Here is a 19461-nt window from a genome sequence, read left to right as displayed (position 1 = left end):
CATTCTGGGAGTCAATTCTGCCGAAGAGTCAGCTTTATAGAAAGGTCATTCTGGGAGTCAATTCTGCCGAAGAGTCAGCTTTATAGAAAGGTCATTCTGGGAGTCAATTCTGCCGAAGAGTCAGCTTTAGAGAAAGGTCATTCTGGGAGTCAATTCTGCCGAAGAGTCAGCTTTATAGAAAGGTCATTCTGGGAGTCAATTCTGCCGAAGAGTCAGCTTTATAGAAAGGTCATTCCTTGAGTCAGTTCTACTTTTGAATGGAGAATATCAGAATGTTTGAGTATTATCCTTGGTTATTGCATTCTGATGTGTTGTGATTAACACAGAGTATGAGATTATATGAGATTAGTTATGAAAGTGTTGCAGCTATAGATGGAGGCCTGAAGTCTGCTTATCAACCACATGGCTTTAGGTTCAGTCCCACTGCATGGTGCCTTGGGCAAGTGCTATGCTACTATAACCCTGGGTCAAGCAAAACGTGAGTGGATTTGATAGATAGAAACTCAAAGAAGTCTGAGTTTGTGTGTACACGCATGCACACACGCACATTGTGCTGAGTGAAAAGGTTTGCAATATGTTGGCAACTTATTTGCTTTATTCATCAAATTACAACCAAAGCTGCCTAGCATTCAAAGAAGAGGCCATCGTGTTGCCATGTCTGAAGCCACTTTTCTGCCAATTCTTTCATTCCTTTGCTGATACCAGTTCTTGTCCTTTGAAGCAAGGAACTCTTTCACTAGAGCTTCTTCCTCCTTTTGGTTCATAAAGCATTGCCAGTGCAGGAAGTGAGCCATGGATTGGATCTAGCAATAATCTGAGGGAGCTAGACTTTGTGCTGAGTGCTGGGTGTGGCATCACTTCAGTTCCCTCAATTCCCTGAAGTTTATTCCGGGTCATTCAACCTGTATGAGGTCTTGCATTGTCTTGCTACAGAAGAGCTTGCTTCCTGTTAACCAACGCTGGCTGTTGTTGCCACACAATGGCATATGTCCACTCCAGTTTTTCAGAGTACAGAGGTTGGCATCGATGGTTTGACTGTCTGGAATCAACTCATAGCAAATAATTCCACCTGCATAATTCCACCAGACACAGAGTATCACCTTGTCTTTGGAACATTCATGGTTGGCAACAGATTCTGGATGCTGGTGCCCTTCCTTAGCCACTGCTTATGCACATTAGAATTGCAGAAAAATTTCTCTCTTGGATTATTATTTGTTCCGATCTTTGACTCACTTCCTGCAACACTTCATCAACCAAGAGGAGGTGGAAGCCTCAGTGAAGGAATTCTTTGTCACAAAGGGCAAGAACTAATATTAGTATGGGATCAAAAAAGGTGGCTTTAGACATGGCAACACGATGGTCTCTTCTTTGAAATCTTGGCTGCTTTTTTTGTAACTTTATGAATAAAGCAAATAAGTTACCAACATATTGCAAAAACCTTTCACTCTTTTCAGCACAATATATGTGTGTGTGTATGCACACAAACACACACGTGCACACACACACACGCATTATCACACAGTCAGTGTGAGTCAGCATACTTGATTGATTGTCTATCTTTTATACATGCTATAAATACACAACATGTATACATTTATTATCAACACATGGTGGCTTTTTCAAATACAGAGTTCATTGTTGCAGATTAAGATGAGATCACAATGTGAAAAACAAACCACTTCCTTAACTCTGTTTTGGAACTGAAATATGCAAATTGTTTGTAGTCAGGGAATTTCTTTAACCAGAGACTTTACCTATAAATTCCAATTCAAAGTTAATATGAAATTAGCTTCTTTACCAGGATCTGATCAAGCAGATCTATGACAGTTTATGGATGATCCCAAGTTGTTTGACGGCAAATAAATAATTAATCAAACAACTTGAAATTGTTCACAAATAGGAAATGTTATCTATAATCTTCTCTACTTGTTGTTGCCTGATCAGGAAGAAGGCACTAGTAGTACTGTTTCTTAGGGTCGAACTGAGACTCTGTCTCTGATTTGTTAATCTATAACACTTTTTCTGTAACTTTTGTAACCTGTTCCTCCAAATTGATGCCTCTGAAGTTTCCTTTCTCTGGAGGTACTTTAACAATGATACTTTCTCTACCAATCATTGGCTATGACACCATCCTCTACTGAATGACTGATGCTGTGCATGATTAGCGGATGACCTACCTTGTCACATATTTTCAGTATCTCACTGACGATATCTAGCTGTCGGACTGCCTTCATATTCTTAATGACCCTACCTACCACACCTTGCTATCAATTTCTATTGTTGTTCCTTCAGTTGAGTTTGTTTCCAGTTGGTCATCTTTCTTCCAGGCATTCTTCATATTCAACAACCTCTCATGAAAGCATTTCATTTATACTTCTAATGACATCATGATTTTCTCTAGAACATTCTCTAGCAATATAGAAGACCTCACACCTAATCCTCAAGTTGCAAAACACACAAAACCCTTTTACTCTCTTCTAGCAAAATATGTCTCACTCCTAACTTTCTTCTATTTCATTGACATTCTTGTCTATTGCCCACTTTTTTTTTTCCAGTCCTTCCAAGCCTGTCTCTTAATTTTTATGGCTCTTTTTACAACGCTTTTAAACCCTCGTCTCACATTTTATATGGTTAAAGTCTTGCACCAGTCATAGATCTGACCTGTGGCCCCCCCAGGTTACCCTATAGAAAATGCCAAATTTCTTCTTTGTCATAAGTCTGTCTCTTGCTCGTAACCTCATATTTATGAAGCAAATAACATAATCGTTCAGCCATTCCTTCTAAGAATATACACATTTCAAGATGATTTGTCTGAAAATTTCAATGAATCTTGATAAGCTTCAATCTTCAGCTGTAAAACCCTTTAACGACCAATGTATGTTCATTATAATGGAAGTCATTTTTAGGGGAGGGAGGTGGGGAAAGTTGGTAGAGTCTTGCTGCATTTAGTTTTGTACTTCAGGTTCTAAGTTTAGATCCTGCCAAGGTCAACTTAACCTTTCATTTTCCCAGAGTTGATAAAGTACCAGTCACATACTTGGGTTGATGGTGTCAGTTAAGCTCCCACCCCTTCAAAATTGCTGGCCTTCTGTCTGAACCAGAAGCAATTATGTTTTATAGGCTGCTCAGTTTTCTAGACTCCGAAATATTTTGGCAGAAATAATGTATTTTCTTCCTGCTCTACCTACAGAATATTTAGGTGGGACCATTATAAATCTGTGGCACTTGAGACAAAAATATGGACAGACTAAAGAAATCTGATTCTTCCAAAGATAGAGAGGAATTTAAAAAAAAAAACCAATGTGAATAATTTCAGAATATAGACGTAGGCATGACTGCGTGGTTAAGGTGTTTGTTTGGTTAAGGAGTTTACTGAAGATGCCAATTTGTGGCATCTTTGGTAAATGTTTTCTATTATGATGTCAGGCCATAATAGAAGAAATTTATTCCAGACAATAATAATAATAAAGTGATTGCTAGTGAGTGGAATTGGTAAATGGAGAATGTATAGAAACTTGAGTTTACATAGTTAGATATGTGTGTGTGTTGTGTGTGCCAGCATTCACATCTGTGTGTCTTTGCATTGATTCCATTTGACTGGTGGTGATGTTACATTTACATCCCGCTGTGAATTACTGTTATATAGTTTGAGGGTTTTGTCAAATTTGGATTTGTGAAGACCAATTGTAATGAAAGCACCTTACTTGGAAAACAGACCATGGTTGGTGCTAAGTAGCGCATCCAACCATAGTGCTGTCACATAGAAGCAATGATGTGGATGATGATGATCATGATTTAGTAGTAGTAGTAGTAGTAGTAATTTTGCAAAAGTGAATTGCTTTAGCTCAAAATCCAGTCCAATTTAATCATCATCATCGTTTTGATGTTCACTTTTCTATGCTTGCATGGGTCAAACAGAATCTGTTCTGACAGCTTTTCTACGGCTGAATGCCTTTCCTGTCACCAACCCTCACCTATTTTCAAGTAAAGTAATATTTCCCATTGCTGGGACATGTTTTTCACAGAAGACTGGAACCAATGTTACTGGTATGGTGGTGATGCTTCTTCACAGCCATCATGACAAGGGTCTACACACATACGAATATATAGATTATATATACACCCCAGGATTAGACTATTTTTTTTATACTCAATATACAACATTTACATACCACTATGAAATCACAGTCCTATATATGTATACTTTTTTTACTAAGGTGCCATGCAGTGGGATTGAACCTTTTACCACATGCTTCCCAACCATGCAGCCACATCTGCACCATTCATTTCCTCGAAATTATTTCCATAAATATTGACAGAAGGGAAATAACTTTTTGTGAAATATTAATGGAAATATTTAATATTATTTCATTGCTTTTGAATGATTTTGTCAAATTTCAAACACATTTGCTATGTCTAACATTCTAGATATGTTACACCATGTTATTCCATGATACTCCATGACTACATTAGTCACATTTGTGTCTAACATTCCATGTTGATCCATGTTTCTCCTTTATGTGAAATTTAATTCTTTCTTTTCTTTCTTGTTTCAGGTTATTAATATTCAAGACATCATTAGGCATCCATCCGTGGATGAGATGAAAGATGTGTATCCTTCAAATAATCTCTTTTCCTCGTTTATATTTACTCAACTAAAAATTCTCTCTGTTTTGTGATAGCCATTAAGCTTCATATATCTATCTGTCTATCTTTCTGCGTGCGTGTGAATTGTTATTTGACTGTTATGTATTCTTTCTCTGTCTTGGGTAAAACCCCCTCAAAATATTATAATAAAGTTTTATTACCTGTTAGATTATTTTTCTAAATTTCCTATAAAATGAAATATCAATAACTAACAGGATGCATTTTCTGGAAGCATGTGGCTGGGAAGCAAATTTCTTGCCACACAGTCACGTCCGTGCCTATAGAGATAGAAGTAACAACAACATAAAACCAGTTCTTTAGTGATTATCTCAGATATTAAACTGGAATCTTTGTTGTTTTTCGCTGTTATTATGTTTATGGTAGGTTTTTTTTTGTTGTTTTATTTTCTTCAATCAATAAGATTATTTTCTCTTCCACTCCTGTTGTGTCTCTTAGTCTCTGCCTCTCATATTCGTGTTAATTGCACATGCTGAATGCACCAATTTTATCATACCAACAGACACATTAATTAAATCCTATTTTACGTTCCAGTACAATGTGTAAAGTCTTCATTAGGTTTGTCTTTGGAATTAGGAATCGACATCACCCCCTCCCCCTTCACGGCCTTCTAGATGAAAAGAAAAATAGTATTTTAAAAAATTTATGCTTATATTTTCCTTATTTGGAAAATTGTTTTATATCCAGAAGATTCTAATAATTAATAAAAATGAATCGTTTTACTCTCACTTATTTTAACAAGCTCTCTCTCTCTCCCTCTCTCCCCTTCACATTATAATAATGACCTCTTATGACCTCTACACTCGACTTCAATGTCCATTTATGTCAACTGTTGGCTTGGACACGTGTAATTTACTTCTATTTTCGTATCACTAATTGCTTTCAACTCTACCTTTTTTTTCTTTTTCTGCTTTTCTTTTGCCTCTTTCTAAACCGCCATACTTTCTACTCCTAACCTTTATGTATTAACAGTCTCCCCCCCCCCCTCTCATTAAAACATTCAGTATTTCGATGTTTTAGAGGCAGAAAATTAGTCCAAATTCTGATGAAGAATTGTTTAAGGAATTAAATAAAGAAAAGCATTTTTTTTTTGTGGTGGTTGTTTCTTATTTTTCCTTCGGATGAAATGTTTTTTAGTTTCAAAGTAAATAATTCTTTCTAGTAGAGGCACAAGGCCTGCAATTTTAAGGGAGGGGAATAGTCGATTACATCAACCCCCCAGTACTCAGCTGGTACTTAATTTATCAACCCCTGATGAGAAGCAAAGCTGATCTCACTGGAATTCCAGCTCAGAACATAAAAGACAAACAAACTGCCACAAAGCATTTCGCTCAGTCTGCTCCTGGTTCTGCCAATTTGTTGCCTTAGTTTCAAACTAAATAAAAACAATTTGAGTAATTCATTCAATCTTTAATTAACTCAGTCTTTGGTTTCTTTTAGTTTAATTCTGGAGAACTTTAACTATAAGTTTTAACAATCAACACTCACATGCTTGGTTGAATCAAAACAGCTTTCTTAAGAAAATTAACCAACGTCAGAAAAAAGCTTTCAATCTGTCATTTCTGAATAAAAATTAGTAATTCACTGGTTTGTCTACTAAATTTACTTTTGTCTAGTTGTTGATCTACATCATTGGCATGTTAATCGGTTCAGGATAGGCTCTAATGTTATTTGTATTGTAATTGAAATCTAGTGAATGTCTACGATAGCTGATATAGCGAGTTGATATAACGAGTGGATATAATTAGACAAACTATGGAGTCTCTCATCAAATTTCAATTCTCTTCTACAAATCTTCTCTCAATCGATGAACTTTTTACAGAACTTCACTGCAGTTTCGTTTTTATCTTTTTTTTGTTTTGTTTTATTTTATTTGTTTCAGTCATTGAACTGTGGCCATGCTGGGGCACTGGCTTCAAGGGTTTAGTCAGACAAATTGATCTCAGAACTTAAAAAAAAAAAAAAAAAAAAAAAAAAAAAAATCTGGCATTTATTCTGTCATTCTCATTTGCTGAACCACTAAGTTACAGGGTCATAAGCAAACCAGTTCTGGTTGTCAAATGATGGACACACACACACACACACACAGAGGATGAGCTTCCATACAATTCCTTCTACTAAATCCACTCACAAGGCTTTCATCGGTCCAAGGCCACAGTAGAAGACACTTGCCTTAGGTGCCATGCAGTGAGACTGAACCTGGAACTGTGTGGTTGGGAAGCAAGATTCTTACCACACAGCTATGACCACAACACACGATGAGCTTCCATACAGTTCCTTCTTCCAAATCCACTGAGAAAGCATTGGTCAGCCCAAGGCCACAGTAGAAGACACTTGCCCAAGTTGCCATGCAGTGAGACTGAACCCAGAACCACTGGTTGCAAAGCCAGTTTCTTATTTTATGACATTTGGATCTATTTCATTTATGTTTTATGTAGTGTTTTTGGTACCGAAAGACTTTCAAACTTCGTATACTTATCTATTTTGTGTTATAGAATAGAAAAAAATTTTTGTATTCGAATTTATTTCATGTAAAAAATTGTCTTATTTCGATAATTTCTACTAATCACTGACGTCTATTCAGTTGAAAACAGTTAGTGCTGTAACGGTGTATATCGTATTAATCCCCTGACCCTAACCCTAAAACTAACCCTAACTCTAAAATTGTTACACACATAAATACGCACAGCGTAATTTATTATATGAACAATATATGCGTATAAATTACGATTAAACCGGATGAAATATGTCACAGGGAAAAACATTTTTATGACCGCCCAGCAGTAACTCTATTCAGCTGAATAGATGTCAGTGATTGGTTGAAATTACAGAAATACGACAACTTTAACATGGAATAACTTGCGATGTACGTTTTTTTGTTAAGAAGACTAAGAGTAAAAGATGTTTTATATGACACATTCTACCAGTGTCCCAAGTTTCAAAGTGTTTCGTTAGTGTTTCGTTAAGAAAATACTGGTGCCCCCGTTTTGAAATAGATCCTGACATTTTTACATTTGTTTTTGTGTGAGTTGCAGCATGGAAGAAAAAAGATGTTTGATGATGATGATGATGGTGGTGGTGGTGGTGGAGAGAGAGAGCAAACTTCTTTCAGTTTTCTCATGTGGCACAATGGTTGATGTGGTGAGGAAGGACACTTCGTAACCACCCAACAACCAATGCCTGGTCAAAGAGAAAGAAATGAAATGCTATGCAGGAAAGTGTTTGATCCTAAGTTTGTTTGATCGTAGCTGATTCTGTGATGTCTGACCTGCAACCAATGTCTTTGAAATGTCTTTAATGGAATCTGTTGTTTACTTAACACAAATCTCTCAGCTATATCGTTCAATCTTTGATGGAGACAGATATGTACAAGTTGCTGAAAACTCAGAGACTCAGCAATGATCATGTGTGTTATTTCTTGTATCAGATACTGCGTGGTTTAAAATATATTCATTCTGCTAATGTGTTGCATCGGGATTTGAAACCCAGCAACCTCTTACTGAACACCACCTGTGATCTAAAGGTACGTATCATCATTTATTAAAACTTTATCTTTGCTCTTTAAACAACCTAGTAAAAAGATCATCCAGTTAATCTGAATATCCAGTCTTCAGTGATAAGACACTGATGCTACAAGCTTGCTAAAGTCAGTGAGGATTATTAATTACAAAAAAAAAAAAAAAATCAATTTCGGTCAAATTCAACTGAATGTCTAACTGTATATTTGATTGTGCATTGGAAATATATATATATACACACCAGAGTAAGCACATAAATGCAAAACAAGGTGGGAAAAAATAGTACTCAAATACCAGAGGTAGAGTAATATGCTTTATTAAAAAGCAGCAAAAAGATCACAAAAACTGTTACTCAGAGTTTCACGTTCCCCTTCGTCGGACAGTTTTGTTTAGAATGGTTAAAGTGTATGTATATAATATATATATATATATTCATCATTTGTATAAACACCAAAACCTTTGAAAAAAGTTGAATTAGAATTAGTGTATGTCTTCCATATTTCCTGATATTACCCATGGAGGCAAAATTAGACTTCCAAAGTTTGGTGAGTAATACTAGCTGTAGCCAATGCTGGTGTCACGTACCTGACACCCATGGCGGTGGCACATAAAAAGTACCTTTTGAGCGTCAAGCGTCACAGAGGCAATGACAAATGACTGAGACCTTCAGCAATCTGCTGTGCTTGAGAAGGAAGACCCGTCAAGCCAAGTGAAATCATAGTTGTGACAGATACTGGCGTCACGCAACTGCCACCTGTGCTGGTGACATGTAAAAGCACCCATTACACTCTCAGAGTAGTTGGTGTTAGGAAGGGCATCCAGCTGGAGAAACCATGCCAAATCAGACTGGAGTCTAGTGCAGCCCCCACCCAGCTTACCTGCTTTGGTCAAACCATCCAACCCATGCCAGCATGGACAATGAATGTTAAATGATGATGATGATGATGATGATATAAATATGTACTTAAGGTTGAAAAGTAACACACGATTTGATATGTATAAGGAAAATAAGACAAGGCCGAAAATGCTGAAGTAATTTCATTATGAAATACATTTTGTACCGGTTTCAGTCTTTCCGAATTTTTCAACTCAGAGTAAAACACGAGAAACAATTAAATCAAATGTTTTGTAAATATTTCCATAGTCTTCATGTAGGTAGGACATTTTCCTTTTTTTCTTTCTCTCGTTTCCTTTGTGAAGGTTCGGTAGGTAGTGGCAGATCTGAAGAAATCTTGGGAAAAATAATCCAGTGAGACATGAGTTGGTTTTAAGAAATACATAGGTTGAGCAAATCATCATTTCACATCCATTTTCCTTTGTTGGCATGGGTTGGATGGTTTGACAGGTGTTTAGAGAGTGAGAGAGAGAGATTACACATACATCATTTAACATCTACTTTCTATGCTGGCATGGGTTGGATGGTTTGACAGGAGCTGGTAAGGCCGGGAGCCACACCAGGCTCCAGTTTCTGTGGTTGGATGCCCTTCCTAATACCAATCACTTTACCGAATGTACTGGGTGCTTTTTACATGGCACCAGCACCAATATCAATTCTGCTGTGGTGGATGGGTCTTCTTGAGTGTACAGTAAGGCAGCACATATCTTGGTCCTTTGTCATCTCTTTCATAAGACTCAGTGTCTTGAGATCAGCCTTCAGTACTTCATTCCATGTGTCCTTGGGTCTCCCTCTTCCACAAGTTCCTTCCACTTCTCTTTGCAGCTGTCTACATCCATATGCATCACATGACCAAACCAGCACCGTCATCTTCTCTCTTGCATCTAATTCCTCTTATGTCTAAATTTTCTCTCAATACACTTTGTGCACTGTTGCACATGTACACTGACAGTGCACATCCAGTGGAGCATACTAGCTTCATTCCTCTCTAGTCTTCTGCATTCAGGGCCTATCTCTCACCGCCATGTAGCATTGCTCTTTCTATACATGCATCATACACACACCTTTTACACTTCAATAGTGTCTTCTAATGTCCAGTGCTATATTGGTTGGAGTAGAAATAGTTTTTCTGCAAAAGAACCCGAGTGCTCTTAAAATAGGCGCAGGAGTGGCTGTGTGGTAAGAAGCTAGCTTACTAACCACATGGTTCCGGGTTCGGGCAAGTGTCTTCTACTATAGCTTCAGGCCGACCAAAGCCTTGTGAGTGGATTTGGTAGATGGAAACTGAAAGAAGCCCGTCGTATATATGTATGTGTGTGTTTGTTCCCCCCACCATCACTTGACAACCGATGCTGGTGTGTTTACGTCCCCATAACTTAGCAATTCGGCAAAAGCGACTGATAGATGAAGTACTAGGCATACAAAGAATAAGTCCTGGGGTTGATTTGCTCAACTAAAGGTGGTGCTCCAGCATGGCTGCAGTCAAATGATTGAAACAAGTAAAAGAGTAAAATGGACTAGATTGTTATTGTCACCTTGGTGCTGGAGTGTGCCCATGTTATTCATGGGACCTGTGCATGTCTGTATGAATGATACCAGAATGCACAAGTTTAAGGTGGAGTGAAGGGGAGTTTGTTTTGTGTGTGTGTATGGTAGATGTAACTATAAATAGGTGCACTTGAGTCAATATAATTGTGAATAGATTCCAATTAGCATAATTAGCAATGAAAGGAAACTTCTGATGTAAGAGACCGTGATGTATAGAAGGTAGATGAACTCCGACCTTCACACTAAATTTGTCAATGGAGTCATTGTTGACTCTCATTCTACTCTCTGCGTCTTTGTCTGTCGCTTATGAGCTTATTGTTTACACCTGATTTCCTCATTGATCACAAAATTGCTGAGCAACATAAACCAGGTATAACAGTTTATTCTTAGTTAAGTATTTCTCCTGTAGTTGCCTCACAAGGAAGAGTGTCTCTGTGGTACCCCTTCCAGGCACAAAACCCCACTGCATCTCACCTAGGTCTTCTCATGGGTCAATTGTACTCTGTGACCTTCATAACCTGATCTAGTAGTTTGATTACTCTACAGCTGTTCCTCTCTAAGGCATTTTCTCTGCCCTTGTAGCAGTTTACGACTTGATTAATTATCCAAGTGGTAATATATAGAAATGTCAATTAAAATAAGAAATTATGATAAGTAACATGTCTTAATTAACATTTCCTACTTTGGCTCAAGAGTAGTTTTTTTTTTTTTTTTTTTTTTTTTAAGGTTTAGTTTTAGTATTAAGTGAATGTACATGGTTAGTATTTAATTAATCCAGTCAGATAAAATTAAAAGTGGAAGGAATTGAATTCACCATAGCAAGGAGAACAGAACTAAGGACTGATGTACTCTGTCCTTTTTTGCTTCTTGCTGCTGCTGATGACGACAGTGGTGGTGGTGACAGCTCATCCTGTATTATGAGTAGAAGGTCACAAATATATAGAGAAGGGATGTGGTCAATTGAAGTAACCCCTGTATATTATTAATATTTTATAGAAGAATAAAAGGCAGGTCATGACTCCAGCAAGATTTGAACTCAGAACATAAAGGCCCTTAGTGAAATAGTTTGTCACTTCACTGTTTCTGCTATTTCTCTCTTGTCCAATAATAATAATAATAATAATAATAATAATAATAATAATAATAATAATTCTTTCTACTATAGGCACAACACCTGGAATTTTGGGGAGGGGTGGAGTTGATTACATTGACACCAGAATACAACTGGTACTTATTTTATTGATCCTACAAGGATAAAAGGCAAAGTTGAGCTTGGCAACATTCAAACTCGAATGTAAAGATGGACGAAATGCCGCTAAGCATTTTGCCAGCTTGCTATAGTAATAGTAGTAGTAGTTGTAGTAGTAGTAATAATAATAATATACAGTAAATATTCAATAAAATAAACACCCAGCACATCATGTCGTCTACAGCACATCATGTCGTCAAACAGAACAACACAACTCACATTACACACAATACAAACACTAAAACAACAAAAAACTGTAATCAGACACGATAAAAAAAACAAAAAAAAAACTGATGCAATACAATACTGGGAAGAGTTTGTATTCCCCTAACAACAACAATAAAACAAAAACCATTTACAATGTTACACACATCCCAACAATACGGTGGTGGAGCAGGGGATGCAGCAGAAATCTGCCTGAAACTATCAAATGTTGAATAATAATAATAATAATAATAATAATAATAATAATAATAATAATAATAGTTGTTTCTAACATAGGCATAAGGCTAGAAGTTTGGGGAGAGATGGTTGGTAAATGAAGTCAACTTTAGTATTTGATTGGTACTTTATTTCATTGATCCCAGAAGGATGAAATATGAATTTGACTTTGGTGAGATTTGATCTTAAAATGAAAATAATATTGCCAAATGCCTTAATGACAACAACAATGGTGGTGATTATTTGGAAAAAGTACATTTTTACTAATATTAAATTAGTAAATACTGTGGAATTATGCTTTATGAATGGTTTCTTGGGTAACAAAACACACAAGCTGGGGAGTATTGGTGGGAGGAGAGCATTAGTTGGTGCCTGGCTTTCCCTCCATGCACATCCCTGCTTGAATATGCCATACCTTCTCTGGAATTTCCTATGGGAAAAATAGTTTTGCTTTATGAACATTTCCAGTGATGAACACCCTTTGGAAATGAAATAAATTCATAAACCAAGGTACTAGTGTCATGTCAAAAGCACCCGTTACATAAAAAGCATGCAGTACACTCTGTAAGGTGGTTGGCATTAAGAAGGGCATCCAACCATAGAAACCAGGCCAAAACAGACAACTGGAGCCTGGTGTAGCTCTGAAGCCTACCAGTTCCTGTTCAAATGTCCAACCTGGGATGAGGTGGTGAAGCATGACCTTTGAACATTAGGCCTCACTGAGGCAATGACTAGTGACTGAGACCTCTGGAAATATGCTGTGCGTGAGAAGACCCGGCAAGCCAAGTGAGACCATAATCTGTGGCCTCTGCCAGGGGTGTAATCAGCCCATTTATGCGTACCTTTCCTTCATTGGACACTAAACTCTGCTTGCGGAGGCCTGTTGAGGCAAGTGAAATCAAAATCGAATCAAATTTGATGACTGGCACCTGTGCCAGTGGAGTGCTAAGAGCATCACCTGAGCATGATCATTGCCAGAGCAGCTGTCTGGCTTCCATGCCAGTGGCATGTAAATAACACCATTTGAGCGTGATCGTTACTAGCGATGCCTTACTGGCACTTGAAAAAACATTTGAGCGAGGTTGTTGCCAGTGCCGCTGGACTGGCTCCCGTGCAGGTGGCATGTAAAAAACACCATTTGAGCATGGCCGTTGCCAGTACTGCCTGACTGGCCCTCGTGCCGGTGGCACGTAAAAGCACCCACTATACTTTTGGAGCGGTTGGCATTAGGAAGGGCATCCAGCTGTAGAAATTCTGCAAGATCAGATTGGAGCCTGGTGCAGTCATCTGGTTTACCAGTCCTCAGTCAAATCGTCCAACCCATGCTAGCATGGAAAGCAGACATTAAACGATGATGATGATGATGATCAAAAGTCCTTGTATTAAAATAGATTTGTACATAGCACCACTGCACATCATTAAAAGGTTTATATTAGTCTTGCTTACATTACTATTAACCTGACACTAAAAGCTCTTATCTGAAAAAATGTTTTACAGGCGTAAAATATTTTACATGCATTTTGCATAAAATTAAATACCATTATTATTGATTTAACATCCTTTCAATCAACGTGAAGGAAAATAAATCTCGCAATAATTGTGGGAATGGTGATAAAAGAATTCTTCAGCCTGAAATCCCTTTCCCTACTGGAATCCTGAAATTTCTCCCCAGTGAAGAACTGCAAGAGAAAATGTTACAGTTTAACTTTAATGTTTCGGTTGTTATTTAATGTTTCTTTACGTATTTGAGACGAATTTTAAAATGACAATTTCATTTTGCATTCTTTCTTTCTTTCTTCAGATTTGTGACTTTGGTTTGGCTCGAGTAGCAGACCCTGACCACGACCACACTGGATTCTTGACCGAATATGTGGCCACTCGTTGGTATAGAGCACCAGAAATCATGTTAAATTCTAAGGGCTACACTAAATCTAGTATCCTTTGCCTAATTATTTTGTGATATGTGTATACATACATACGCAGAATAAAAAACACTATACTCTTTCTCTTGCTTTATATATATATGTATGTGTGTGTGTGTGTGTGTGTATGTATACAAGGTGCAAGAATTATATGAGGACATATTTGGTAATTTAATAAAACAACTCTAATTGATAGAATAATCTTATAAGATTATTCTATGAATCTGTCTTTAACCTCAATGATTGCTTCAATGCGGAACCAGAATTGTTGACATACCTGCACTAAATGGTCCTTAAACATTACCTGGACAGGCAGCCGTCAGTGAAGCTATAGTATTGTGAGAATGTTGATTATTTTCCCTTTCAACATTGCTTCATGGTATTTTAATCTGATGAGTTTCGGGTCCAGCAGTTGGATGTTACATTGACATAAATTCTTTGATTTATCTGAGAAAGGGGCTGAGTCTTGTTGAAACGCATTTAGCCTTTGATTGCATACTTCATCCATCCAGGGCTTCACAACTGTCTCCAGCACCTTAACATATCCATCAGCATTAATTCTAAGATCTCAAAGAAAGATGTGTGTTGGTATGACGACTTTTGTTTGGGCATCTAGCTGTAGAAAATCTGTCTGACCAGTGCAAGCATGGAAAAGTGGTCATTAAAATGACGAGGATGACCCACATGTATATGCATGCACACAAACACGTCATCCTTTGATGTCCATTTTCCATGTTGGCATGGGTATGGCAGGATCTGGAGAGCTGCATCAGTGGTCTCTTTTGGCATCGTTTCTACAGCTGGATACCCTTCCTAGTGCCAACCACTTTGCAGAGTGTACTGGGCGCATTTTATGCGGCACCAACATGCGTGCTTTTATGTGGTGTCGGTACCTGTAGAGCTGCTAGGTGGCTTGTAAGACAAAGACCCCTCAGATGATACAGGAAGTGGAATGAAGAGAAATGGCTGTATGCCAGATGAGAGGTTGGAGGAGGTTATGTATAAGATATTGATTGCTTTGATTATGCTAAATGTATTTCATAAATCTGTATAAATTCTATTTGACTAAAGAATAATTTCAGTTTGTTGTGAATAAAGTGAAATTCCTTAACCTTTGATCAGTTGATGTCTGGTCTGTTGGATGTATCTTGGCAGAAATGTTGGCAAACAGACCTTTGTTTCCTGGAAAACACTGTATCCTTCTCTTAATTACCATTGTCTAATTAATTTGTTCATTTAATGTCATGTTATATGTGTTTGTGGTGTGGAAGTTGTTCACTCTGCAGCCGGGCAGTCCCATGTTCAAACCCATAGCATGGCATCCTGGCTGTATCATACTGATTCTATTTGAGAATTAGGTTAAGGGTTCAAGCTTTTGTGAAATATTCAGCCATTTAGCCCTTGCCAGTTGTTCAATTGACAAGAGGGGCCCATCAACACACACAATGTATAGATGGTAAAAAAAGTTGTAACCTCACCTGTGGTAATCAAACCTTGTGTATGCTGTTCAGCTGTAAAAGTTATGTTAAGCCCTACATCAAGGTGATGGGCCATGTTAGTTTTTCTGCGACACCTTTGATGTACAAACACTGGTGAAAAGGTGCATATAAGATTGCTAAAATATTGAAATTGACACAACTATTAAACTGATGTTTTTTTCTTTTTTAATAGAAATTTGAAACAAAAAGAAATAAAAGATTCTGTTTATAAGAATCTTTCAAGAGTTCTCATGACCAGGTTATTGGCGGAGTTAGAATGTCACTCTTGTATGTGTCTGTTGTAGTTTCTTGATTGCTCACCAACTTTAGCAGCATGGACAAATGAGATTTGTGTGGGTAATCACCAATAAATATTTCTTTGATGTCCTGTGGTCTTGAGATAATTATTGATCTGTTAGCATCAGAAAGATTTCGAGATCCCTGAGTCTGCTACTCTAATGACAGGGTTATTTAAGTTGGTTGTTATAAGATCTACACATTAACACATTCAACTTGCATCTTGCAAAGTACTTAGTGACCCTGTCAGTACTGGTGGTGCCATGTAAAAAGTAGCCAGTCCACTCTGTAGAGTGGTTGGTGTTAGGACAGGCATCCAACTGTAGACACCATGTCATAACAGACAATGGAACCTGGTGTAGCTCCTGTCAAAGCATCCCACCCATACCAGCTGATGTTAAATGATGATGATGATGATTATGATTATGTTTGAGCTTGAGGAATTCCTTTAACTCTGCCTCAAAGATTGAAAATTCAAACCCTTCCTCTAACATGGCATTACATGATCTTAAAAACAGCAATGCACCATTACACATCATTCAGCTGAAAGATAGAAACCATTCTTATAGTGACATATTTGGTTGATTCAAATAGATGGAATAGTCAACTCAACGTTCACAGTCTGCTAGTGATGGAAGCAAGGAAAATGGTTTTAAAACCCAAAAGCATTTATCAGTTGAAAACAGAGCTTCTCAAATAGGGTCCACATGACCCTTTGGGGTCCATATAAGGTTTTTTTTTGTTAAAATTTATCAGCAATAAATTAGTTATACACAAACTATTTTAACAATTTTTTAAAATACAATTTCTAATTATATTTAATTATAAAAATACAAAAAGAATCTTTTTAAACAAGGAATGTTTATAAGGGTCCACTCAAGTAAAAGAGCAATGAAAGGGATCGAGGGGTGAAAAATGGTTGAGAACCACTGGTTTAAATTCAGATTTGGTACATGTTTGCCTGTATTGATTCCTTCATCATGGTACTTCAGATCTTGACCAGCTAAATCACATCTTGGCTGTACTCGGCTCACCCAGTGCTGAAGATCTTCAGTGTATTATCAATGAAAAGGTCAGTTGTTTTTTATTAACTTGTTTTGAGCGAGGTCGTTGCCAGTGCCACTGGACTGGCTCCTGTGCAGGTGGCACGTAAAAAAACACCATTTGAGCGTGGCCGTTGCCAGTACTGCCTGACTGGCCCTCGTGCCGGTGGCACGTAAAAGCACCCACTACACTCTCGGAGTGGTCGGTATTAGAAACTCTGCCAAATCAGATTGGAGCCTGGTGTTGCCATCCGGTTTCACCAGTCCTCAGTCAAATCGTCCAACCCATGCTAGCATGGAAGGCGGACGTTAAACGATGATGATGATGATGATGAATACATATTTATAGCATTTAGTTTGCTCTCTGCTGCTGCTGATGAGGATTTATTATTATTTTACTCTTGGATATATATATCAATTGTTTCAGACTGGATTTGATCTAAGAATCATTATTTGGAATCTAAAAAGACACTTTTGATAATGATTAAAGATAGAATTTTGGTTGATAGCACCATCTTTGTGAAATTGGATCTGGTCTTTCTTGTAGCCCTCACCACGCATCTAGATTATGATTTGTATTTCTTTCATGTTGAAATCTTATTTAAGGCTCTTAGATTTGTTCTTTAGCATTTAAACCAACCGTTTTTCAGCCAAAATATTCTACCTGTTCTATTGTCCAAATCAGGAAGATTTGGCCTCTCACCCCTCCCCTACAATGTTATTCTAAAAATAAACCATCACATCAAAACCTTGAAGCAGCAAGATAATCCATGATTAATTCAAGACAATCTGAATAAATAAGGATTACATTTGACTGAGTCAGCTTGAATGGTAAAGGGTTAAAGCAGACCCTTAGTAGATATGATAGAATGGGTGTCACACACTGGATAGAAGTGATTTCCGGCTGACTTCCTGACAGGGTTTCTTTTTTTACATCCATTTAAAGTCCCATAGCATATATACTGTAGACATACGAGGTGTTGGTCAATCAACTGTTTTTCCTGCTGACCACCAGCACCAAATAATGAAAACTTGGTTTTGTGCTGTCAACAGTTTCAAACAGAAATAATTAATTCTGTAGTTTTACATCTGTTTCTCCATGCTGGTATGAGTTGGATAGATTTGTTCTTCAGTACAGAGGAGAACAAACATGTTGAGGTCTGTATGTTTGTCCTCAACATCCATAAATATATATATACACACACAGACATATATACAATGGAAGTTTAGTTAATAAATTCCTTTCTACTAATAGGCACAAGGCCTGAAATTTTTTTGGGGGCTGGTGGTGCTAATCAATTACTTTGACCCTGAAAGGATGAAAGACAAAGTTGACCTCAGTGGAATTTGAACTCAAAATGGAAAGACTGATAAAATACCTCTGAGCATTTTGCCTTGTGTGCTAAATATTCTGTCAGCTTGTTGCCTTAATCAAATGAAAAATAAAATTAGTGTAAAATTCTCTGAAATAGAAATATTTTCTATTTTCATCTCAGCTGACCATCATTTAATGTCCATTATCATAAAGTCTAATTTTGTTTTCTTTTTGTTGTTTTACAATTTGGATGTCAAACCATTTCAATAAACCTTTTTTCATTTGTCTTCAGGCTCGTGGCTATATCCAGGCTCTTCCATACAAACCCAAAATTCCATGGTGCAGCTTGTTTCAGAAAGCTGATCCTAAAGGTAAGCATTAGCAGCAATTTGTAACTGTTTCAGGACAGGTGTATTAATTAAAGACAGGTGTACATATACAATATACAGGGAGTAGCAGAAATCAATCCCAACAGTGTATCCCCTTTTACACGGGTCACCATCTTCAAGACCAAAGAAAGCAAGCTGGTCCTTTTCACCTTGATGTTAAAATATTTTTTAATAAACATTTGCTTGGCCCTTTTTTATTTTTTTTATTTTTGAGGGTTATATTTTTATATCTAGCATTATCAGAGATGGTGCTAATAGATCCATTTTGACGATTTCTGTTTCCTGGAAGTGTGAAGTGAGAGAGATCAACCATGATGATGATGTCTCTAAAAGATTTCTTGTTCAATTAGTTGTTTATGTTGCTGTTGTTGTTGTTATAGTTTTTTACTGTTTCATTTCTTTCAGCTTTAGACCTTCTTGATAAAATGTTAACTTTTAATCCGAACAACCGCATCACGGTGGAAATGGCCCTTGCCCATCCTTACTTGGAACAATATTATGACCCAGATGATGAGGTAAGTGAAGTCACACATCACAATTCCATCGAAAATAATAAAGAATTTAGTCAAAGAACTTTTGTTGTTAACCTGAAATTTTAATGGAATGTTTTAACTTGGAATTCTTTAAAAACTGAAAGTTTATATCATAGAACCAGGGCTATTCTGGGGCAGGTTGCTATCGGAAGGGATAAAAAAAAAAAA

At 37.2% G+C, this 19461-nt stretch overlaps 1 protein-coding gene across 1 annotated transcript in view; it reads left to right on the top strand.

The window, feature by feature from the left end:
- LOC106881135 (mitogen-activated protein kinase 1) overlaps positions 1–19461 on the top strand; it is an 83835-nt gene that overhangs the window by 61088 nt on the left and 3286 nt on the right. The window contains exons 3-9 of the mRNA XM_052978297.1: positions 4557–4612; positions 7999–8188; positions 14118–14250; positions 15361–15432; positions 17006–17085; positions 18664–18742; positions 19166–19275. Coding sequence (XP_052834257.1) covers positions 4557–4612; positions 7999–8188; positions 14118–14250; positions 15361–15432; positions 17006–17085; positions 18664–18742; positions 19166–19275 — 720 coding nt within the window. The remainder of the gene's footprint in view (positions 1–4556; positions 4613–7998; positions 8189–14117; positions 14251–15360; positions 15433–17005; positions 17086–18663; positions 18743–19165; positions 19276–19461) is intronic.

Source organism: Octopus bimaculoides, chromosome 1, assembly GCF_001194135.2.
Source record: "Octopus bimaculoides isolate UCB-OBI-ISO-001 chromosome 1, ASM119413v2, whole genome shotgun sequence".
NCBI lineage: Eukaryota > Metazoa > Mollusca > Cephalopoda > Octopoda > Octopodidae > Octopus > Octopus bimaculoides.
The sequence above is the reverse complement of the archived record's forward strand: the minus strand, read 5'-3'. Positions and strand labels throughout refer to the sequence as shown.